At 39.4% G+C, this 24,676-nt stretch overlaps 1 protein-coding gene across 5 annotated transcripts in view; it reads right to left on the bottom strand.

Annotated features, from left to right (window-relative positions):
• ARNTL2 (aryl hydrocarbon receptor nuclear translocator like 2) overlaps window positions 1–24,676 on the bottom strand; it is a 109,710-nt gene that overhangs the window by 24,825 nt on the left and 60,209 nt on the right. For 4 of the 5 annotated variants that reach the window (XM_011222191.3, XM_019797366.2, XM_019797367.2 and 1 more), the window contains 4 exons: window positions 19,783–19,862; window positions 18,278–18,370; window positions 16,283–16,397; window positions 15,151–15,294 (listed from right to left, as the gene is read on the bottom strand). In XM_011222191.3, coding sequence (XP_011220493.2) covers window positions 15,151–15,294; window positions 16,283–16,397; window positions 18,278–18,370; window positions 19,783–19,862 — 432 coding nt within the window. The remainder of the gene's footprint in view (window positions 1–15,150; window positions 15,295–16,282; window positions 16,398–18,277; window positions 18,371–19,782; window positions 19,863–24,676) is intronic. The other variant, XM_034644758.1, reaches the window with a different exon arrangement.

Here is a 24,676-nt window from a genome sequence, read left to right as displayed (position 1 = left end):
CTTTCATCAGCCCTTGATTTCACAAGTAGAGATACATGAGTAATTTTATCCCTATCTTAGAGGCTTTTTCAGTTTGAATCTATAACATTCATGTTAGAATCAGGGCAGAAATAATGTTTTTAATGTCAATCTTGCTTGTTTTTAAAAAACGTTTTATTATGGAAAATCTCAAACATACAAAATCAGAACAGTATAATGAAACCCCACTTGAATGATTCATGGCCAATCTTGAGAAATGGCCTTTCCATAAATTGTAAGTTCGGTTTCAATTAGCATAAAAAGGGCTGCTTTCTAGTCTCTTTTAAATTTAAGTGTAACTGAAGCAGAACTATGGAGATAAGAGCTGAGGGTTGCCAGGAGTGGTGGGGAGGGGGGAGAAGAATAGGCAGCACACAGTGGCTTTCAGTGTGGTGAGACTAATCCGTATATTACAATGATAGATACATGTCATTATACATTTGTCCAAACCCATAGAATGTACAGCACCATGAGTGAACCCTAAGATACTGTGGACTTTGGGTGATGAGGATAATGATGATGTGTCAGTGTAGGTTCATTCTTGGTAACAAATGTACTATTTTGGTGGGAGATGTTGGTAATGGGGGCGGGTCTGCATGTGTGGGGGCAGAGGTATATGGGAAATCTGTCCCTCCCTCTCAATTTCATTGTAAACCTAAAACTACTCTAAAAAATAGTCTTAAAAATAATTTAAAAATTTAAATGTAACTGCCATGCCATGGCAAACAAGAAGAAAAACACCTTTACTAACTATGAGCTTTCCTCATTAATAGGCAGTCACCTTTAAACATAATCCTATTGGCTAATTATTCCTGGAAAGACCATTTAGGAGCAAGTATATGTAAAATACAATTATTTCACTTGATACTGTCCGTGGCTAAAGCAGAACACGAGATGATCTCACATGTGGGAACCCATCCATGCGACCAATCACGGTTCAATTTTGCAGTTACCTTATCCTGTCCCAGCTGTCTGTCTACATGTCTGTCCACAGGCAGCTGTCCTCAAACTAGGCTCTGCAAGGAAAGGCCACACTGATTGCTAACACATGCCCTTCCCATTCCTTCGGCCAAATTGGCCGTATGACTTTGGCACAGAGCCCTGGAGTATAAAGTGAATTTTGGTTCCAGCGCTTGAGCAGATTAAAAAGTCTTTTCTGAAAAGATATAGGACTCTGACTGCAGGCATCTGTGTGGCCCAGACTGACGTGGGGGTGAACATCTGTGTGTGAGCAGGAATACATTCCTACAACAGAAGCCAACCCCCTTGCCGTGTGTCTGCTGCAGAAACCGTCCAGAATGGGTCTCTTTCATTAGTAACCTTTTGGCATCTAGGAAGCTGCATTAGGAGGTGGCATAGCCTAGTGGAAAGAATACAGATTTTAAAGCCACATTTCTGATTCTGCCACTTTCTATGTGACTTTAGACAAATTACATAACCTTTTTGGGGGGTTCTCTTTCCTCAGGTGCAAGATAAGGACAGTTTACACAGGATTGCTATTCAGATTAAATTAGGTATTTACTCAAAGTGCTTGGCATATAGGTGTTAAATAATCACTGATTCTCTTGCTGAAGAAGAGAATTTTATTTTGTTTTCCTTCTTCTCTTTCTGAGCCACAAATAAGGGCTTCCATTTATTGAGTGTCTACTAGGAGCCAAGCACGGCGTTAGCCACATGTAATCCTAACTCCCATGAGGTGGAGTTATAATAATAAATATAATAAATCTTTTTTTAAAGATTTATTTATTTATTTGAGAGAGAGAGAGCGAGCACGAGTGAGGGGTAAGGGCAGAGGAAGAGCGAGAATCCCAAGCAAACTCCCCACTGAGCACAGAGCCCAACACCGGGCTCAATCCTAGGGCCCTGATATGATGACCTGAGCTGAAATCAAGAGTCAGAGGCTTAACTGACTGAGCCCCCAGGCCCCCCTCTTTCTCTCCTTATGAGACCAGTCATACTGGATTAGAGCTCTACTCTATGACCTCATTTGACCTTAATTACCTCTTTAAAGGCCCATCTATAAAGAGAGTCACCTTGGGAATTAGGGCTTCAACATATGAATTTTGGGGAAACATAATTCAGTCCATAACACCCATTTTCCATATACTGAGAGGAATTTGCTTCCAGGTGCACAGTTGTTAAGCAGCAGACATGATGTTAAAACCCTATCAAGGGGTGCCTGGGTGGTTCAGTTGGTTACGTGTCTGCCTTCAGCTCAGGTCATCGGGTCATGATCCTGCACCCCTCCCATATCCACCCCCCCAACCCCACAGCAGCAGGCTCCCTGCTCAGCGGGGAGTCTGCTTCTCTCTCTGCCCCTCCTCCCAACTCGTGTCATGCTCCCTCTCTCTCAAATAACATCTTAAAAAAATAAAATAAAACCCTATCAAATTCAGAGTCCAGACCCCTTCTACTCTGTCCTAAAGTCTGTCCACCAGCGTGGACAAAACCTAATATGATAACTTGGAACACTGGAGGGACTTAAAAACATGCCAGTTCCTTTAGCCCATCACGAAATTTAACTATGAATTAGCCTTAATTTACCACTGGAAATACATTTTCCAGTAAGGTTATCAATATTTATTTAAAAAGAAAAAAAAACTTCTCTGCCTCTTCTATAAACTTCTAACTTATAATAAAAAATTCCACTTAGAAACCATGTAGAAAGACTAAAGAGTGATTGTAATTACATCCTTCAAAAATGCTGCTTGGAATTTTTTTAAACTATGACTAGACACATGTGTTTTTGCTTAAGAGTCAATATTTACAAAACACTGTAACGGCACTATGCAGTTCATGGAGGACATCTTACTTTCCCTTTTATATCTTTGCAAAGGTTAAAAGACTAGACACAGAAAGTATCATTCTTCCAAGATTATTATCAGTGACTTAGTCAGGCTCCCTTATTTAAGAAAAATCCTCCAAGAATGTATATATTCAGTCATGTGCTATCCTAGAATTCCACAAAAGCTGAAATAAAAAATCTAAGGTGGCAGGAAAACCCAGGCAAGATACAGTCCCCCCACCAATCTGTGACTTGTAGTTCTGTACTTCAAGCCAAATTATAACATGCCTATTTAATAAATGCAGATGTTCTCAACAAGACCCGGATTCCTTTAGTTCCCACTGTAGACAGAGCCTTTTCAGATTTACTTCTCATGAGAATTATGTTAGAGAAAATGATCCCAGGTGTTTGCTGTGTTGGTTAGCTAGGGCTCCCATAACACAGTCTCCCAGACTGGGTGGCTGGAATCACAGGCTTATTTCCTCACAATCCTGGAGGCTAGAATTCTGAGATCAGGATGACGGCATAGCTGAGTTCTGGTGAGAGCTCTCGTCCTGGCTTATAGACAGTAACCACCTCACTATGTGAGATAATAAACTCTCTGCTCTCTCTTCTTCTTAAGGGCACTAATGACATCATGAGGGCCCCACTCTCACAACTGAAACTTCTTGGGATCAAATTTTTAAAATGTTCAAAACATCAATGTGTGGATTAATTCACTGGATTCTTAATTGTTCTTGTAGATTTGAGGGCAATTATGTGGTCAATCCAGAAAAAAAAGAAAAGAGGATGGTCACTTATGCCTTCCGAGTGTCTACGATGAGGCAGGCATCACAGAAACAAATGAAACTCTCATTCTAATGTGGGACACAAATACAAAAAAATAATTTTGATACAGTGCAGCAAAGACCTCAGGATTATTAATAGGCTACCTACCAAAAGTGGGTACCTGGGACTTAACCCAGCAGAGAGGGAAGGTTGTTTGGGAAGATTTCCTGGAAAGAAGTGTTGCCTGTGTTCTAATGGTTCTCAATCTGCCAGTAGGCTTTCATTCTCCATTCCTTCCAGCGGGATGGCCTCGTGCTGCTGCTGGTATTCTGTTTTGGAGATCTAAGGCCAGTAAACCTCCAGGGCCATCTGGGTTGGTGCCTGAGTCCCACACTTGACAGACTCACTCTTCTATAATGGCATTTCTCAATTCAGGATTAAATGTTTGTTATGGTGAAACAAGTCATCAAGCTGCCCTCTTAAACCTCTCATGTTACCACTGATAGTGCTTCCGAGTCTGCCTTGTTAGGAAACAGATCCCTTGAAATGTTTCTTAAGGTTCTCCCAGCTGGTCTACATGTCTTGGCTCTCCTGTGGTGTTAATATGAGGTCCTAAGTGGGAGGGAGCCTACTCAGGGTGTCTAATTTGGTATTTCTTAATCTTCTGTAGTGATGGAAGTGGTCACATAGCTCCCACTGGACCTAATACAACACAGAACGTTCTTCCTTACTATCCAGTTGCGGGGGAGGTCTACTAAAAATGCAGAGATGTTCCTAGGGGCATATCCAAGGCTCACTTGTTATTTTTCTAATCTCTAAAGCAACGGCCTTGAAACATTTTTTTATTTTGCATGCTATAAAAAGATGTAAGCACCCTTCGTGTGTATACATTTTATATATTGACTCTTATACAAATATATCGTGTATTATAAAACACAACTAAAATTAAAAATAGAAAAAAGTGAAAATGATGTTTCAAGAATAGATTTTATTAATGGTAAAACTTGTTCTTTAAAAATTATACATCTGGGAAACAAACTGAGGGCTTCAGAGGGGAGGGGGGTGGGAGAATGGGATAGGCCGGTGATGGATATTAAGGAGGGCACATATCGCATGGTGCACTGGGTGTTATACGCAAATAATGAATCATGGAACATTACATCAAAAACTAAGGATATACTGTATGGTGACATAATAAAAAATTTTTATAAAAAATTATACATCTTGTTTAATTAAACTATATAAATATGCTTATTTTTAAAAACCATGTTTTAACACATTGCAAAACAGTGATTTGAAGGTCTGGTTCTAAATCTAATTTGTTCTATTTTCTTTTTCTTCATAGCACTTATTACCATCAGCAAAGTTTTTGTTTTGTTCATTGCTTTGGCCCCAGCATGTGGAATAATGTCTGGCCCATAGTGTATAGTTAATAAGTATTTAATGAAAAGAAGGCTTTTTTGAACACAATAGCATATAATGCTGTGTTATTGTGCATCCCTTCCCTACTCCACATTGAGTGGCCTCATGTCAGTAAAAGTATGACTACTTGTGCCACAGAAATTGGCACAGCCACAAATCAAGGTTTGATTTACTGTTTATTTTCCTTCCTGGTTGTCTACACCTATAGAAGCGATGGACAAAATATTAATAATGAATGATTAAACTTAAAAGCACGTTGTGCCTATAGTTGTTATATGGTAAATAGCAAAAAAAAAAGAGCAAATAATCCTCTAATATTATAAAACTATCATTTCAGCAAAGTCACTAATGTATAAAAAAATGAGAAGTTCTGACAATGAGTCTTCATGATTTCACTTTCATCTTATTAATGTAAAGGAAAATGTCAACCAACATTCATATCAGAACTACGCTCAGAGAGCTGGTTGTTAAACACTGACCAGCACACCACTGACCCTAGCCCATGTGGACCTAAAAATGTGGCCTCAGCTGCCTCCCTTCCTATCACTATCTCCTGTATGTAAGGTTGAGTCACACTGTGCTTTGCCAAGTGCCCCCAAATGCCAAGTTTTTCCTACTTCCAGGTCTTCACACTTGTTTGTCAGGAATTTCTTCCCAGAGATTTGTACATAGCTGGCTCCTTATCATTCAGGTCTCAGATCAAATGTCACCTTAGAGAGACATTCTCTGAGTATTCCAAAGTAATTACATCTTCCTAGCCCCTGTCCTCATTATTCCATTTTATTGACTTCCTTGCACTTTCTACTACCTAAAATATTTATTGATTTACATGGTGCCTGGCTGCCTCCTGTCACTATAATGTTCACTAGAGCAATGACTTGACCACCTGTCTCCAGTGTATCCTTTGCATTTGGTATGGTGCCTGGCACATAGTAGGTATTCAGAAAGTAATTATTGACTGATCAAAATCTATTTAATTAGAGACTACTGTGTCTGGCAGTGATATCATGCTGATCTCTACCAGTTTTACTTAAGTGTAGCAAATATGCAGGGTTTTCTAAAACCAAGATTATGATAGAAGCTATGACAAAATGCAAGTGGGGGAGAATCCGCACCAACAGAATTTCAGCACCAGTTTTGGGCACTGGGGCCCAGGGCATCTGTTCTCTTCCACTCTCCTTGCTCTTTCCTCCTCTTCTCCCAGATAATCTCATACTTGAGAGAAGAGTCTAAAGCCGTAGTTCTCAAAAAGAATAGAGAGATTGAGAAACTATGAGGCTGCAAAGTTTAGAAGCAAAGAGTAAGGGCAAGGAGTGGAGGGTGAAGTCAAGTTTTACAGAAGTAAAACAACAGTGACACTGGCCACTAACCATGCACCAAGACAAAGACATGACTAAAATACCAGGGCAAAATAAAGACCATATGGAAATGCTTCTCTCCCCAGAAGGAAAGACAAATTAATCTGAAAATCTTTTTAATTGCAGTTGATACATAATGTTACGTTAGTTTTAGGTGTACAACATAAGGGTCTGACAGGTCTATATGTGATGCTTACCAAAGTGCAGCTGCCCTACAACACTGTAACAGTATTACTATGTTCCCTATGCTGTACCTTTTATCCCCATGACTTACTCATTCCATAACTGGAATCCTATACCTCCCACTCCCCTTCCCCTATTTTGTCCATTCCCCTCCCCACCTTCCCGCTGGCAAATATCAGTTTGTTCTCTGTATTGATGGGTCTGTTTCTGCTTTGTTTATTCATTTGTTCTGGTTTTTAGATTCCACATTTAAGTGAAATCCTATGGTATTTTTCTTTATCTGACTTATTTCAGCTAGCATAATACCCTCTAAGTCCATCCATATTCTTGCAATGTTTTGCAATGTCAATATCTCATCCATTTTATGGCTGAGTAATATTCCAATGTGTGTGTCGGGGGGCATGGGGTAACTGGGTGATGGGCATTAAGAAGGGCATGTGATGTAATGAGCACTGGGTGTTATATACAACCAATGAATCACTGCACTCTACCTCTGAAACTAATAATACACTAAATGTTAATTGAATGTAAATTAAAAAAATATTTCCGTGTATGTGTGTACCACTTCTTTATCCATTCATCTACTGATGGACGCGTGGGTTGCTTCTATATCTTGGCTTATTGTAAATAATGCTGCAATGAACATAGGGGTCATATATTTTTTCAAATTAGTATTTTCATTTTGGAAGGGGGGTAAAGATCTAGAAGTGGAATTACTGGATGATATGGTAATTCTATTTTTAGTTTTTTGAGGAAACTCCATACTGTTTTCCAAGTAGCTGTAGCAATTAACATTCCCACCAAAAGCGCACGAGGGTTCGTTTTTCTCTAAATCCTCACCAACAGTTGTCTTTTTGACTCTAACCATTCTAACAGGTGTAAGGTGATACTTCATTGTGCTTTTGATTTTCATTTCCCTGATGACTAGTGATGTTGAGCATCTTTTACTATACCTAGGCCACGTGTAGGTCTTTGGAAAAAGGTCTACTCAGGTCCTTTGCTCATTTTTAAACTGGATTATTTCTTTGATGTTGCATTATGGAAGTTATTTATATATTTTGATAGTAACCTCTTATTGGATATATCATTTGCAAGTACCTACTCATTCAGTAGACTGCCTTTTCATTTTGCTGATGGTTTCCTTCACTGTGCAAAAACTTATTTTGGTGTAGTCAAAATAAAAATGGTTTATTTTTGCTTTTGTTTCCCTTACCTGAGGAGACATAACTAGACAAATAGTTGCTAAGGCTGATGCCCAAAGGATTACTGCCTATGTTTTCTTCTAGGATTTTTGTGGTTTCAGGTCTCACATCTTGGTCTTTAATCCATTTTGAGTTTATTTTTATGTGTGGTGTGAGAAAGTGGTCCGAGGTTAATTCCTCTGCACGTAGCTGTCCGGTTTTCTCAGCACCATTTATCCAATAGACTGTCTTTTCCCTGCTATTTATTCTTGCCACCTTTGTTGTAATCGACTACATAAGCGTGGGTTTATTTCTGCTCTCTCTCTTCCTATTTTTGTGCCAGTATCATTCTGTTTTGATTACTACAGCTTTGTAATATATCATGAAATTTGATATTGTGATACCTCCAGCTTTGTTCTTTCTCAAGATTGTTTTGGCTATTTGGGTTTTTTATGGTTCTATACAAATTTTAGGATTCTTAGTTCTGGTTCTGTGGAAACTCTGTTGGTATTTTCATAGAGACTGCACTGAATCTACAGGTTGCTTTGGATAGTATGGACATTTTAACAATATTAATTCTTCCAATCTGTGAGCATGCTATGTTTTTCCATTTGTGTCACCTTCAGCATCTTTTACCAATGTTTTCAAGGTTTTATCAATGGTTTTCAAGGTACGGGTGTTTCATCTCCTTGGTTAAGTTTATTCCTAGATATTTTAATATTTTGTGTGCAATTATAAATGGAATTGTTTGCTTAATTCTTCTCTCTGCTACTTTATTAGTGGATAGAAACACAAGAAATTTCTGTATACAAATTTTGTATCCTGCAACTTTAATCAGTTCTAGTAGTCTTCTGGGAGAGTTTTCTACGTCTAGTATTATGTCATCTGCAAAAGTGACAATTTTACTTCCTCCTGATCAATTCAAATGCCTTTTCTTTTTCATATCTGATAGCTATGGTTAAGACTCCCAGTATGATATTGAATATAAGGGACAAGAGTGGAACATCTGTTCCTGGTCTTGAAGGAAAAGCTCTCAGTTTTTCATCATTGAGTAGGATGTCAGCTCTGGGTTTGTCACATGTGGCCTTTACTATGTTGAGGGATGTACCCTTTAAACTCATTTTAGTGAATTTTTCCCCATGAATGGATGTTGAATTTTGTCAAATGTTTTTCCTATATCTATTGAGATGATCATGGTTTTTATTTTCATTAACGTGATGTTTTAAGTTCATTGATCTGCAAATACTGAACCATCCCTGCATCCCTGGAATAAATCCCATTTGATCATGTTCAATGATCCTTTTAATGTATTGTTGAATGTGGTTTGCTAATATTTTACTGAGGACTTTTGTATCTATATTTATCAGAGATATTGGCCTATATTTTTCTTTTTCTGTAGTGTCTTTGTCTTGTTTTGGTATGAGAGGAATGCCAGCCTTATCAAATGAACTGGGAGGCATTCCTTTCTCTTCTATTTTTTGAAATAATTTGTGCTGAATAGGCATCAACTCTTCTTTAAATGTTTGGTCAAATGACCTGTGAATCCATCCTCACTTTTATTTGTTGGGAATTTTAAAATTACCAATTCCATTTTATTACTAGTAACTATTCTGTTTGGATTTTCTATTTCTTCCTGATTCAGTTTTGGAAGATTACATGTTTCTAGGAATTTATCCATTTCTTCTAGGTTATCCAAATTGTTGGCATATATTTTTTCATAATAGTCTCTTATAGCCCTTTGTATTTCTGTGGTGTTGGCAATTACTTCTCCTTTCTCACTTCTGATTTTATTTAGGCCCCCTTTTTGATATGTTTGGCTAAAGGCTTATGAATTTTTATTGTTTTTTCAAAGAACTAGCTCTTGGTTTTATCTTTTCTGGGTTTTTTAGTCTTATTTATTTCTGCTCTGCTTTCCATTACTTTCTTCTACTCATCTTGGGCTTTGTTCTTTTTCTGATTCTTTTAGGTGTAAGGTTAGATTGCGACTTTTCTTGTTTTCTGAGGTAGGCTTGCATTGCTATAAACTTCCCTCAGAACTGCTTTCACTGTGTCCCCCAAATTTTGGACCATTGGGTTTCCATTTTCATTTGTCTCCATGTATTTTTTTAAAAGATTTATTTACTTATTTTGAGAGAGTGAGTGTGAGTGAGAATGAGCAGGGCGAGGGTCAGAGGGAAAGAATCTCAAGCAGATTCCCCACTGAGTGCAGAGCTACCCAGGTACCCTCGTCTCCAAGTATTTGATTTCCTCCCTGATTTTTTCATTGACCTATTGATTGTTTAGTAGTAGCATGTTGTCTAGCCTCCATGTATTTAAGAGTTTTTTCTTATGATTTCTGGTTTCATACTGTTGTGGTTGGAAAAGATGTGTGTATAATTTTTATCTTCTTAAATTTATTGAAACTTGTGATGTACATGTGATCTATCCTGGAGAATGTTCCATGGCTACTTGAAAAGAATGTGTACTCTGTTTTTGGATGAAATGTTCTGTATGTCTCTGTTAAGTTTATCTAGTCTAGTGTATCATTCAAAGACACTTTATTGATTTATTGATTTCTTGATTTTCTGCATGGATGATCTATCCATTGACGTAAGTGGGATGTTAAAGTCCCCTACTATTATTGTATTCCTGTCTCCCTTTATGACTGTTAATATTTGCTTTACGTATTTAGGTACTCTTATGTTGGATGCATGAATACAATTGTTCTATCCTCTTGTTGAACTAATTCTTTTATTATTCTGCATAACCCCTTTTGTCACTTGTCATCTGCAAAAGTGACCATTTTACTATTAAAGTTTGAACATTTACATGTTAAAGTCTATTTTGTTTGATATAAGTATCGCTATCAGGTTTTGTTTTCTTTTTTGCTTCCATTTGCATACAATATCCTTTTTTGATCCTTTCACTTTTAGTCTGTATGGGTGTTTAGGTCTGAAGTGAGGCTTTTGTAGGCAGCATAAATGATGGGTATTTTTTCTTTAATCCACTGAATCACCCTGTGTCCTCGATTGGAACATTTAGACCATTTACTTTTAAAGTTAATTATTGATAGGTATGTACTTACTGCCATTTTGTTTGTTTTCTGGTGGTTGTTGTAGTTCTTCTCTGTTCCTTTCTTCTCTTGCTCTCTACCCTTACGACTGATGACTTTTCGTGTTATGCCTGGCTTTCTGTTTATTTTTTATGTACCTATTACAGATGTTTGGTTTGTGGTCACCATTAGGTTTATATATAGCATCTTAAGTATATAGCAGTCTATATTAAGTTGATGGTCACTTAAGTTTGAGCACATTCTGAAAGATTTTTTATTCCCCTCCCCCATGTTATATGTTGTCATATTTTACATCTTGTTATTCATAAGTATGGCCTTTTCTTTTCCACTTCAAGAAGTCCTTTTAACTTTTCTATAATGCCAGTTTAGTGGTGATGAGCTCCTTTAACTTTTGTTTGTCTGGGCACTATTTATCTCTTTCAATTCTTAATGATAACCTTCCCAGGTAGAGTATTCTTTGTTGTAGGGTTTTTTTCACCTTCAGCACCTGCTGCTTTTAAAATTTTCTCTTTCTCTTTAATCTTTGACATTTTAATTATGATGTATCTCGATGCAGACCTCCTTGGTCTATTCCTTCCCTGGAATAGAGACTTGTCCAGCTCTTACATCTTCAAATAAGTGTTCTCCTTGCTCTTTTCCTTCTAGGACTCCAATAATGTGAATGAATGCTTGCTCGATGTTGTTAAGAGTTCCTTTACTTATTGCCCCTTTTTAAAAATTCTTTTTTCTTCTTGCTGTTCAGCTTGGGTGCTTTCCATTACCCTATCTTCCAGATTGATGATCCATTCTTTTGTATCCATTAATCTATTGATTCCCCCTAGTGTATTTTTCATTTCAGTTTTTGTATTCTTCAACTTTGATTCCTTCTCTTTTATATTTTCTATCTCTTTGTTGAAGTTCTCACTGAGTTCTTCCACTCTTCTCTCCAGTCTGGTGAACATCTTTATGACCATTACTCAAAACTCTTTATCAGGCATATTGCTTATTTGTCTCCATTTCATTTAGTTCTTTTTCTGAGGTTTTGTCTTGTTCTTTCATTTGAAGCATGCTCCTCTGTCTCCCCATTTTTCTTGACTTTCTGTTTGTTTCTATGAAATAGGCAGAACAGCTATTTCTCCTAAACTTGAAGGAGTTGTCTTGTGTATATATGGTCATTCCCTGTATAGACTTATATCCGGTGACTTTGGCTGGCTGGTTGGAACTGTAGCTGGGGTCAGGAGGTGTCCTAGGGCACTCCATGCTGGGAGTGCCCTGGTAGGATGGTCAGGGCTGAAGTAGGCATGAGTTGGAGTGCTCGTAGGACTATTTGCACAGAGAGTGCCCTGGCAGGACAGCTGCAGTGGGCACAGGCTAACAAGTCTCTGGGTTCTCCACAAAGAAGATACTCTGGCAGCACAGCTGAAATAAAAGTAGGTGCAAGCTAGTGGGTCCTGAGGCTCTCTGCATAGAGGGCACCCTGGCAGGATAGCTGAAACTGAAGTATAGGCATGGGCTGGGGGAGTCCCTGGGCATTCTGCACAGATGTGTGGTCAGCTGAAGCTGAAGTGGGGGCAAATTAGGGTATGGGGGTATTCAGCATAGAGGTTGCTCTGGCAGGGCAAATGGAGCGGATATGGGTATGGACCAGGTGTTCCCAGGGCAGTCTGCACAAGGGGCACCCTGGTGGGGTGGGGTCCCAGAGCAATCTGCACTGGGGATGCCCTAGCAAGCCAGCTGGAGCTGAAGTGAACCTGGAGTGTTCCAGGGTGCTTTGCACTTGCGTCACCTTGGCAAGACAGCTGGAGCTGTAGTGAGTGCTGCCCAGGGATGTCCTGTTGCGCACAGCTGTGGGGCTGCCTTAGGGCTGCTGTGGACTCGGGGCCTGGGGCTCACTGACACAGAAGGCCAGCTCAGGTACCCACACCCTGCTCTCATCCATATGGTGAAGGTGGAGGGGGAATGTAAACTGTGGTGCTCACCAGCCCCTCGGACCTGGAGAGAGTTCCAGTAGCTCCCTGCCATTTGGCAGGGTTGTAGGGCTAGTTGCTCTTCTAAACTGTGGCTGTTCTGTATGCCCCGCTGCAGACAGATCTATTCAGAGTCCCTCAGTACTACCTCTTCCCACTACAGTTCTCAGGTTAGGGTTTCCCTTTGTTACTGGGCCATTCCGTAGGGGTCTTTCATTGTGCGGAAGCTGCTCGGTCAGCCCGCAGAGCTTCTTCAGGAGGAACCGCTCTATAGACAGGTGTAGGTTTGGTGTCTGTGCAGAAGGTGAGTTCAGAGTCTTCCCGTGTTGCCATCTTAGACCAGAACTATTACTCCCTAATTTGGCAATCTCTAAAACAAACACAAAAACTGATAATTAAAGACTTTACTCAACTTATACCTTGTATAAAATACCACAGAGATTTCAGCCATGGCTCCCATGTTTTTCTCTCACATGGACTGTTGTATAGATTAGGTGGTCCACTTACGGTTGGATCTACTCAGTATGGTATCGGTTCACCTCTAGTTATATCCTAAGGGTCAAACGCACTACAGTCCAGGGTCTACATGGAGTATGACTCCTTGGACCATCCACACAGAAGGAATATTCCTGCCCTTGGAGATTAGTTCCACATCCTATGGCCATGTCAAATATAAGATTAATAGGAGATTAACATGACTGACTTGGGAAGGAAGGCAGAGGAAACAGGCCCCCTGAGGTAATGACAACACCATCTGCTTGCAGTGTCCTAAGAGTTTAGGTGCATTATTTCTAATATTCATAACCACTCCTAACATTTATCTAGTGTTACTATGCTAGGAACCAGGGTAAGCACAACACGTGCATTAACTCACTTAATCCTAATAACCACCCTAGGAGGGAGGTTCTATTATTTTCTTTCTATAGTTGAAAAGAGTGAGACCCAGACGGCTTTAGTAATTTATCTTAAGTCACACAGTTACTCACAAGTTAGGATTCAAACCTGAACAGTTTGACTCCAGAATCAAAGCGTTTACCTACTCCACAGAGCCCTACGAGGCTGTGAATAATCTTGTTTTATACATAAGGAAACTGAGGCTCAGAGGGATTAAGACACTTGTTCATAATCACAGAGCTGGTAAGTGATAGAACCAAAATTCGATACCAGTGAGCTGGATTCCACAGCCTCTTCATCAACTGTGACTTCAACCCCAGGAGGCCTTACAAGTGACTGTGGACAACGCCTGCCCACTCAGAGTCAAGGGCACGAGAGCGGCAATTAACGGTTTACAAACAGATCCTCTCTTACGACTGCCGATTCATTCTGCTTATGTTTCTTTATAGTGTAACATAAGAGTAGGGGGGTTTAGGTTTAAGTGTGAGCTTTACTGATTTCCTTTTTTTTGTTTTTTATTATGTTAGTCACTATACAGTAGATCCTTAGTTTTTAATGAAATGTTCCACGATTCATTAGTTGCATATAACACCCAGTGCACCATGCAATACGTGCCCTCCTTACTACCCATCATGGGCCTATCCCAGTCCCCCACCCCCCTCCCCTCTGAAGGCCTAAGTTTGTTTCACCGATTTCCTTTTCTGCAAGTTACTGAAACTCTTCAGGTCTTTCTTCCCTGATTTTAAATCTGTGGTAAGAATAGTTTTTCATGGGGAGGAAAACACTTAGTACAGTTTCCGATCTGGCACAGCTACATCTTAATAAGTGAGTGTTGAGTGATTATCATCTTAGGTGGTTGCCAAAAAAGATTTGGCAAAACTTGTAAATAAGTTGAATCTTGCAGCTCAGTATCAATATCCTCTTAAAGGATGGGAAAGCAAATCTCACATTAAAATTTGCACAGGAAATCCTGTATCTAATAGGTTAAGATGTTCTTAGGCAAAAAAGTGTGAGACATTTTTCAGTCCCCAGAATTTTTCAGGCAAGTAAAACAGATGAGTGTTACATCAATTAAAAATGTAAATAAGACAAATCTGTAAAAGAATCACAGGAAAACGGAACTAGCACTATTTACCAAAGAACCAAAAGTACTGAAACTACACCTGAAAGATCTTAAACTTTCACCAAAATTAACCAAATCAGGCTCTTGTACTATTGCAGTTTTTTAAGAAGACCTAACTTGTATATTTTAAAACAATGGCTTTCATAATAAAAGTTTTATTCCCATTCAAATGCCCCCAAATTGCAATTTCAACAGCACCTTTGAAATCTTGGGGAATAAGGGCCTGTAATTACCTGATAAATTTGAAAGATAGGATGAGACAATCTAAATAATTCTGGTTAAAAAACAATATTTCCTTAGGTGCTCTTGGCCTCAAGTATTTGACTTGACCACAACTTTATTATTTCTGTATAGAAAGCTTTTAGGACATTAATTCTAGAACCATGCCTTAAATCACTTGATATTTTAAAACGATGATACCTTTCTTCTTTGAGGTGGATAAGCATTCATGCTCTTCTTTGACAGCGATTTTACAGCTCTTTATCCGACAAAAAAAGGATCGCCTCGAGCCAGAATACACATGAGTCCTTCCACTGTGGAAATTCCTGTGAACTTGCAAACCAGCTTTCATAGCAGGAGGAGGCAAGAGAACAGGTAGAGAAGAATATTTTCATATAGATGATAGGAAATGTTAGGAGACACATTTCAAAACTATTACCTTTTCTTTTTATAAATTGAAAAAGAACAATGGTTACTTAAAGCAATGACATCATTATATGGTAAACCACAAAGTGAAATATACCAAAAAGAACATATGCCAAGCAATCCTAGTTTTATGACTTATAAACATTTGTAGTTTACCTGTATTTTTCCTCCTAGGGGTAGAAACAAAGGTAATATGAAATTTAAAATTTTTTTAAATGAAAAAAAAAACCCCTCAACTTATAGTAGTAATCAATGGCATAAAGCATCATTACTTTATACTATAAATAACTGTTTGGCAGTAAGCATTTTCAGAGAGGTATTTTCAAAGAAGATAAAAATATTTACACTTCCAAAGCACAATTATATAAAGTCTTTCATTTTGAGTAGACCTAACTCATATAAGAACTGTCTCTCAGCATAGAGCTGAATAATGGAAACACATACTCCCCAAAGCATCTTCATATGAATATATTTGGTTTTGTATGTGTATATGAATATAGGAATTCTCTATTTAGTTATTGTTGTTGTTTTTGTTTTTTTTTTAAAGATTTTATTTATTTATTCGACAGAGATAGAGACAGCCAGCGAGAGACGGAACACAAGCAGGGGGAATAGGAGAGGAAGAAGCAGGCTCATAGCGGAGGAGCCTGATGTGGGGCTCGATCCCATAACGCCAGGATCACGCCCTGAGCCAAAGGCAGACGCTTAACCGCTGTGCCACCCAGGAGCCCCAGTTACATTGTTTTCTGAACTGTTTTTGAACTCTGAGGTTAACGATTGTAAAGTTTACTAAATCTCCTCTTGATAAAACCATAATTAGCTAATTTTTCAAAATACTGTATAGCTGTGCTTTTAAGTAATAATTATATTTACATGAAATTATGGACATGCTGAAATAAGCACTTACTTTTGGCATCAATCAGCTTCTCTCTCGGTGAAATATCAGAAGAAAGTTGCTCCTTTACTTTGGCAACATCTTTTGGATGTAAGAAGTCAAACAAGCTTTGTCCAGTCAAGCTAGCCTATTTATAAGGTAGATGTTCATTTAAAATCAGTACAATTTTTCTACATTTCTTCACATAAACAAATGGTAAATACTTAAGCGCAAAGAGACATCTACTACCCCGTGTGACATTAACTTAGTGTTAAAAGCAGTGGCTACACAGTGGTGATACTTCTAGATAGAAGAACATGCACACAAGACTGTATCTGGAAACACAAACACCTAATCGCTAATACTCAGTGAACTCTGGTTAAAATCCCCCAATTCACTTGTTGCTTCTAAATCATACTATCATTTACTTTAAATTTTTTTATCCTTGGTAAAAGTAAAGAGATTGTACTGTAATATGGAAGTCACAAAGTATCTTTAATTTTATGGTGTGACTTAGATTTTTTTTTTTAATCACTGTACTATAAAAAACAAAATCCAACCTAGAACGCCTCCCATTTCCCATCCCACTTCTCCCACTATGTACAGCATTCCCACGTCTATGCCTTCGCTCGCGTGGTCTCATCACCTAGAATTCACTACCCCTTCTCTACAAACTCATAGTTCCCTAGCCACTCCGGCCAATTGGCTTTTACTCCCGACTCCCTCCTCAATTTGAAATGTCTTCCTCCTCTTCTCTACTCATCTTAACACCTAAGCAGACATTCTACTTTGTATAGGAAGCCTTCCCTGACCCACAGTGATCACCAATCTTGTGAAATACTTTATTACCTACGTAGACATTCTTATAGAAGATAGAACACATGGACCAGCTGGACAAATGGACAAGTAGCCTGGATTGCTTGGCAGTTAGAGATCTCATATTTTAAAAAATAGCATTTTATAAATCAATCTACTGTGTGATTGGTTAATAGAAGTTTCTACCCATAACTCTATGCTTCAAAGCAAATCAGGTTTCTGAATCTGAAAAGCTAAGGAGCAGACCGTACCGCATGGGGATTCCAAAGTCCTCCTGAGTCGTCAGTATGACTCTTGAATGGTCTGAAATGCTAGGTCAGTGCCCAGTGGGACACGTCACTAATTTGGAACGAATGCTATCCTGAATTGTAAGTTGTCTGTGTGTGTGTGTGATGTTCTTTCTATCCTGTTAGGAAATGGAATAACCAAGTCTTGACCTGCCTTTGTGTTCCCAATACCACGATAGCCAGCTGTATGATTCATTTGGTTCTTACTCCTTCTGTATGTAGGCTCATAATGCCTCTTCTTCTGTTATTCAACTCATCTGTGAATCTTCTATCTCCCAAATTTTCATGTTTGGGGAGAATATAGGTGAAATTATTGGGAATTATTTAAGAGCAAAGCTGTGGTCTATCTGATTTCTATTTTAAAGGTGACCACAGGTGCTAGTTTATTCAATCTGTTGGATTAGTGTTAGTGCCAGAGCTTTTGAGTATCTAGTTCAAATTAAGTGGCGCTCAGGCATGAGGAGGAAAGAGATTATAAAGGTAGTTAAATAAAAGATGAATTTTAGAGTTTGTTGCCAGAGCTTAGATCAAAAGCTGTTATGCAACGCATATAACCTAATAGTAAATAATAATGCTGTCTTTTGGAGGAAACAGAAGGACAACTAACATTGTTCAGACAGTCTCAAATGTGACAGTTATTTTGTCTTTTCATCCTCAGAGACAGGTGTAATCACCATTTCCCCTTTTTGCATAAGAGAAAGCTGCAGCTCAGGAAAATAACTTGCTGGAGGTCAGGAAGGGAACACAATCAGAAATAAAAACCCATCATCTTTCCATACATTTCCATCTCTCTGGGAGTTCTAAGCTAGCAGAACCTAAGTGCCCACAGCCCAGAGTTCAGGAAGAGAACTCAGAAATACGTATGTGTTCAAAGAAATTAAACATCATGTGGAAAATATCCTCTACGTTCATCAGTTTTGGATACCTGATCGTAATTAAGTATTTTGGAGACTGATTTAGAAACGAAGAGAAATTTTCCTCTTTCACATCCAACCACAAATAGGAAGCCTTCTGCAGTCTAGGATTTAAAAATATAAAAGTGAATATTTTTAAATATCTTCTTTCTTACACACATTCAGATACTGTGAAAATTCCTGTAGCAATAAAACAAAGAGTGGTCATAGAGCTAGTAAAATTAGGACATTTTCTTAAGCTACAAAAGGATTGATGCAAAACATCAGATTGAACCCTAGTCTAAACTAGGTTTGACATGGCAAGTCGGGCCGTGGGATATTTGGTTGAGATATTTTCTAACACGAAAATGACCTATCCCAAATTCTATACTGCGTGTAGAGACTATAAAGGTATCCAAACACAGCAGGAACAACCGCCCAAGGATGTGCTGAGATGAAGGGGAGGCATAGAGTGGGGACAAGGAAAAGAGGAGACATCCTACAATACACTTTTTGAATAATAAGGTGTCGCTCATTTAAATCCAAACTTAATGAATTCTAACCTCAGGTACTCCCATTGAAATCTGCCCAGTATATCCCCTGTGAAGCAACCTATATGGAAATGGATATGTATGGACACAGGAGGAGTCTAGCACTCCCCTGGACACTCCCTTGATTAATGTCTACTACCTGGAAACAAACAGGAGGTGAGTTAGGCAGACATTCTAGAAGGGCAGAACCAGTGTTATATTAGGACTGAAAAAAAAAAAAACCAAACTTAAAGATTGATGAGAAAACTTCCAAAGCATACTGTACATTTTGCTAACTTTAAAAATGTTGCTCTTCAAAAAAAATCCTTTACATTCCTATCGGGAATAGTATATTTAAATTCAGCTGTTCAGATAAAAGAAGAGGTTTTTTAAAAAATTAAAAGAAAAATGACCAAGTATATATATAAAGAATCTTTCTATTTAATCATGCTGTGGTTTAAAACCCAGGAGTCATAGCACAAGAACAAGACATTTGTCACCTCCTGGGGGCAGAATAAGCAATGACATGGTCATATTTTCCATGAAGAATAAACGTCTTGACGAGCGAATCTGAAAACCCATGCATATGAAATGATGAGAACAGAAATGTCAAAGCACTGAGTAAGAGCCCATTAAGCAGTAACTGGCTAACGTGCAGAGAACAGGATCCGGAAGAGAAAAGAATACAAGGTAGATGGCTTTGAAGGAGGTGGTGACGGAGGGGGGCAGACCCCATGGCAGAGGAGGGGAGCACAGTAGGCAGTGCCAGTTTAGGACTAGGACAAGCTTTGTTCCATACTTTGGAAAGTGCCTATCCTGCCTCTACTTTCATCAGCCCAAACTAAGACACGGTTACTTAAGCAACTTATTTTTGTAGGAAGGGAGCTATGGTGTACTAGGGAGCCCTGTGTGTTGGCAGCAGGAAGCAAACTGAAGAAAATCTGCCTCCCATCTAAGTAAAACTGAAAGGACAAACACAGCTTAGACAAATATAACTCTTGACTTACCTTAAGGATTAAGTGTCTGAGCTCATTATCCTGAATAAATGAAGGTCTATAATTATCTCCTGCATAAGAATTTGTCATACCTAAAAATAAGTCCAAAAATTATGGAAAATAGAGTTGGAAACATAGTAAGTGCTCAAGGAAAATGAGCTCTGTTGTCGCTATATTGGAGTTGGTACTTCTAGCACATTCTACAACTTTATCGTAATCATTCTTTCAATAGTACTACATTAAGATGCCCTGCTTTTAAACTCCAAGTCCTCGGAACTATTTATTCGCTTATATTTAAATGTGTAGACAGTAGGAGCTGGATTTCCAAAGAGAACTATATTTTCTATAACACTATAATTACATGCAACAGTATTCAAGAATCTAGTTAGAATCTATAATTCCTTAGCTTCTTAAAACTCTTCAGGGGCACCTGGGTGGCTCAGTCAGTTAAACATCCAACTCTTGATCTCAGCTCAGGTCTTGATCTCAGGATCATGAGTTCAAGCCCTGTGTTGGGCTCCATGCCCAGCATGGAGCCTACTTAGAAAACCAACACCCCCCCACCCCAAAACCAAAAAACCTGATTATGTGAATTACCCTAAATAGGAAGACTGTGGAACTTTTAATTACTTCTATGGATTCATAAGATTTTCCAAATGGCATGTTTTTACCAAATGGTAAAAATCATAGGGAGACTTCTGATAATATATAAAAATGTATAAAATATAAATGAAATAATTCATTTTAAGCCCTTAGCACAGTTTATTGTATTAAAATAAAAGTCTCTAACTGAACAGCTGGCAAAATGAGGAACCAGCAGGTCATGACCTAGGTAAAAGTTTGAATAAGAGAAATAAGGGAGGTACCAAATCCATTTGCCCTGAAGGCATCCACCACCTCAACAGGAGAAAGCCGTTTGTGGCCACAAGGGGGCGCAAGGGACAGTCCACCAAGCGAAGGTACCCTGTCCCCAGATAATATCCAGGCGAGGGTAATTCACAGGTAAACCAATTTCCCCCTCTGTTAAACTTCTCATCTTTCCTAACCCCAAGTCCCTCTTTCTGAGGACTACAAGAGAAATTGCTTTTGCAAGAGAAAGATGGGTTAATACCCTGAGAGGTTTCTGTTGTTGTTTTCCCCACCCTGGGACATTTTAACCACACACTGGCCCTTGGATGGATTTGCAGCTCAAATTCACCAAATACCTAAGTCTGGGGGGGAAAAGCCCGGAAAATCAAAACACCTCATAGTCTTACTTGATAAAGATTTTTCAGACTGGTAGCACCCTTAATGAGCCTTGCATAAGCAAATGAAAATCTCTTTCGGAATCTATCTTCTAAGTGGGCCTCCAAGAACGAACTCAAATGATTTCTTGTTATTACAATGACTACACAGCAACCTGTGGGAGGGAGTTGAGAAAAACGAAAGATACAGACAGTTTCAGGCCAGGGTACAGCCATAAATCAATTTGAGCAAGGCCGGGCTGTCTGCTTGTCTGGCCCAAAGGGTGGCAGAAATATGCTGGGGATACCCTATCTCTGTCAATCAGCCAGAACGGGCAAGCTCACGCAGTGAGGGAGGACGTGCTAAGGAGAAAATGAGGGGGGTAAGGGCAGGGCCGAAGCCAGGCTGAGGTGTGTATAAAACACATGCTGTGATATTCTGTACATGTGCCAATGAGGGCTAACAAATTTTTAAGATTTTATTTATTTGAGAGAGAGAGGGAGCCTGATGTGGGGCTCGAGCTGGGGACTCGACCATGACCTGAGCCCAAGGCAGATGCTACGGTGCCCCAAGAGATAACAAACAAGGAAACACGATCACTTACCTTTATCACAGTGTTCATTAGGTTAAAATGTTCAAAATCACAGTAGCTACTCCTCCTCCCCCCACCTCCACCCTGAGTAAACACTGTGCTTGCCCTTTATAGGTGTTATTCTTTACAACGACCCTACCCAGGTAAATGCATTATCCCTAGTTTACGGCTATAGCAATTGAGGATTAGAATGTGAAGTTACTTGAAAGTCACAAGCTATTAAATCAGGAAGCCAGGCTTTGAACCCAGGAGATTGCCTCTGGGACCTGTATGCATGCAGCACTGCACCCCCACTGAGCCCCAGTATGATGACTGCACACACAGAATTCCCAGTTTCTCTGAAGGCACATGCTGAGAAGCAGGGCTACTCCAAGTGTGGTCTGCAGACCAGTGTCATCAGCAAACTGTGGCAGGTGAGTACAGAAATGAAGAATAAGCATTTTTAGGGGTGTCCGGGTGGCTCAGTTGGTTAAGCGTCTGCCTTTGGCTCATGCCATGATCCCGGGGTCCTGGGATCAATCCCGTCTTCGGGCTCCCTGCTCAGCGGGGATCCCGCTTCTCCCTCTCCCACTCCCCTGGCTTGTGCACATGCGAATTCTCTCTCTGTGTCAAATAAATCAATAAATCTTAAAAAAAAATTAGATGCTTTTATGGAAATGTGACACTATTGTGGCACCCTGGCCCATGACCGTTTTTCCAGGAATTAACTGAATTTCATAATGGGTGCGGGTGGGTAACAATTGTCCTCCATCCAGATACTTTGAGAAGCACTATTTAAAGTAGTGCAAAAATTCATTTCACGATCCATTTGTCTTTAATTATGTAGGGACCAAAATAACATGATCCACATGCAGTCCTCTGATGATTTGGGGTCCAGGCTTTTGCAGAGCAAGTTGGGGGGTCTACTCCAGTAAGGGCACTGGAGGCAGACCCAGGTGTCTTAGGTCCTCTCCTTAAGCACTGACTAAAGGGTCCACTCAGGATGTGAGGAGTCCTTGACCACCTCAGAAGGGCCGATGGCAAAAACCTGCGCTCTGGTGCAAGGAATCTGCCCCGGATTGAGACAGTATGTCTTCCCTAATGAGCTGTTCTTGTTGCTCCCCCCACTCCTACTTCCACTGTAGCACTTACCACCCTGGGTTTAATGATCTCTGCCTGGGTCTGTCTCCCTTGCCTACCGTGAACCCCAAGAGCGTAGAGATCTTGTTCCTTCCTTTTCAAGTTCCCAGCACAGACAGGACCCTACCTGATGTTCAGGGCATGTTTGTTGAATTAGTTGATGGATTCATGACTTTTCCCTTGGGGCCTCCTCCCTCCGGGCGTTGCGAATGTCAAATTTGTTGGGTAACTTTAGGGTTGCAATCAAATGACCTCAGCTGGGGCTGCGAATGTTCACTGCTAAAAGATTTAAGGGAAATATTGCATACAACTGATGCAAGATCCAGTTGTGGGTAAAAGAGAATCCTGTTTCACAATGGATCGTTATGAAAATGAGACCTCCTGTCACATCCCAAAAGGAAGCATGCCAAGCAGTCTCCCCACATTTGCGCTGTTCTGCCTGGCATTGAAGGGATCAAGGCCGAACTTTCTTTTCCCCACTGCCTACTCTCCAGATCTGCACATGTTCAGCCAGCTGGAGTACAGGAGCCACTGTTCTACCGCATGTAGAAATCTAAGGAAGGTGATTTACGTGTATCTAGTTTTTGTTAAAGGGACTGCTTATGCAGAAAAGAAAAGGCCAAAACCCAAAGAAAATTATAAAAGAAGAATATTTCAGCGGTAAAAACAAACATACAGTAAAGGTGGTAGCTCAACCACTTACAAAGCTAGTATGACAGTTAAAAGTAGTAAAATAATATCTACAAAAACGAGTCAAGGGATACACAAAAGAAAAAGATGTAAAATGTGACAGCATATGTATAAAATGTGGAAGGAGTACAAATGTAGTGCTTTTAGAATGTGTTCAAAGTTAAGGGACCATCAACTTGGTACAGGCTGCTATATACTTAGGATGTTATATATGAAACTCATGGTTACTACAACCAAAAACCTAGAATACATACACAAAAGGTAAAGAGAAAGAAATCCAAACATAACACTAGAGAAAGTCCTCAAATCACAAGGGAAGGGACCAAAAGAAGAAAGGAATGGAGAAGACCTATAAAAACAACCAGAAAACAATTTTTAAAATGCCAATATGGGGGTGCCTGGGTGGCACAGCGGTTAAGCGTCTGCCTTCGGCTCAGGGCATGATCCCAGCGTTGTGGGATCGAGCCCCACGTCAGGCTCCTCTGCTATGAGCCTGCTTCTTCCTCTCCCTCTCCCCCTGCTTGTGTTTCCTCTCTCGCTGGCTGTCTCTATCTCTGTCGAATAAATAAATAAAATCTTTAAAAAAATGCCAATATGTGCCTATCAATAATTACTTTAAATGTAAATAAAGGTAATGCTCCAGTCAAAAAACACAGGGTGACTCAATGGATAACAAAACAAGACCAAACTACATGCTGCCTCCAAGGGACTCACTTCAGAGCTAAAGACACAGGCTGAAAAGGAAGGAATGGAAAAAGATATTCCATGCAAATGAAAGCAAAACAAAAGATGGGATAGAAGCACACTTATATCAACAAAATAGACTTTAAAACACTAGAATAAGAGATGGAGAAGGCCATTACATAATAATAAAGGGATTGATTCAAAAGAGGATCTCACAATTGTAAATATGCATGTAACACAGGAGCACCTAAATATGTAAGGCAAACATTAACAGACAAAGGGAGAAATTAACACAATAGTAGTGGGTACTTTAACATCCTACTTATATCAATGGATAGATCACCCAGAAGAATGGTGGCTTTGAATGACAGATTACAACAGATGGGCTTAACAGATATATATACACACAAAACATCCCATCCCAAAACAAGAGAATATACATAAGTGCACAGGAAACATTCTCCAGAATAGATCAAATGTTAGGCCACAAAACAAGTCTCAATAAATTTAAGAAGACTGAAATTAAAAGATGACTGAAATCAAACACTTTTTTCTGACTATGACAGTGAAACAAAGTCAATTACAAAAACAAAAAGA

The sequence above is a fragment of the Ailuropoda melanoleuca genome, chromosome 16, assembly GCF_002007445.2.
Source record: "Ailuropoda melanoleuca isolate Jingjing chromosome 16, ASM200744v2, whole genome shotgun sequence".
NCBI classification, from domain to species: domain Eukaryota; kingdom Metazoa; phylum Chordata; class Mammalia; order Carnivora; family Ursidae; genus Ailuropoda; species Ailuropoda melanoleuca.
This window is presented reverse-complemented; position numbering and strand designations above follow the sequence as displayed.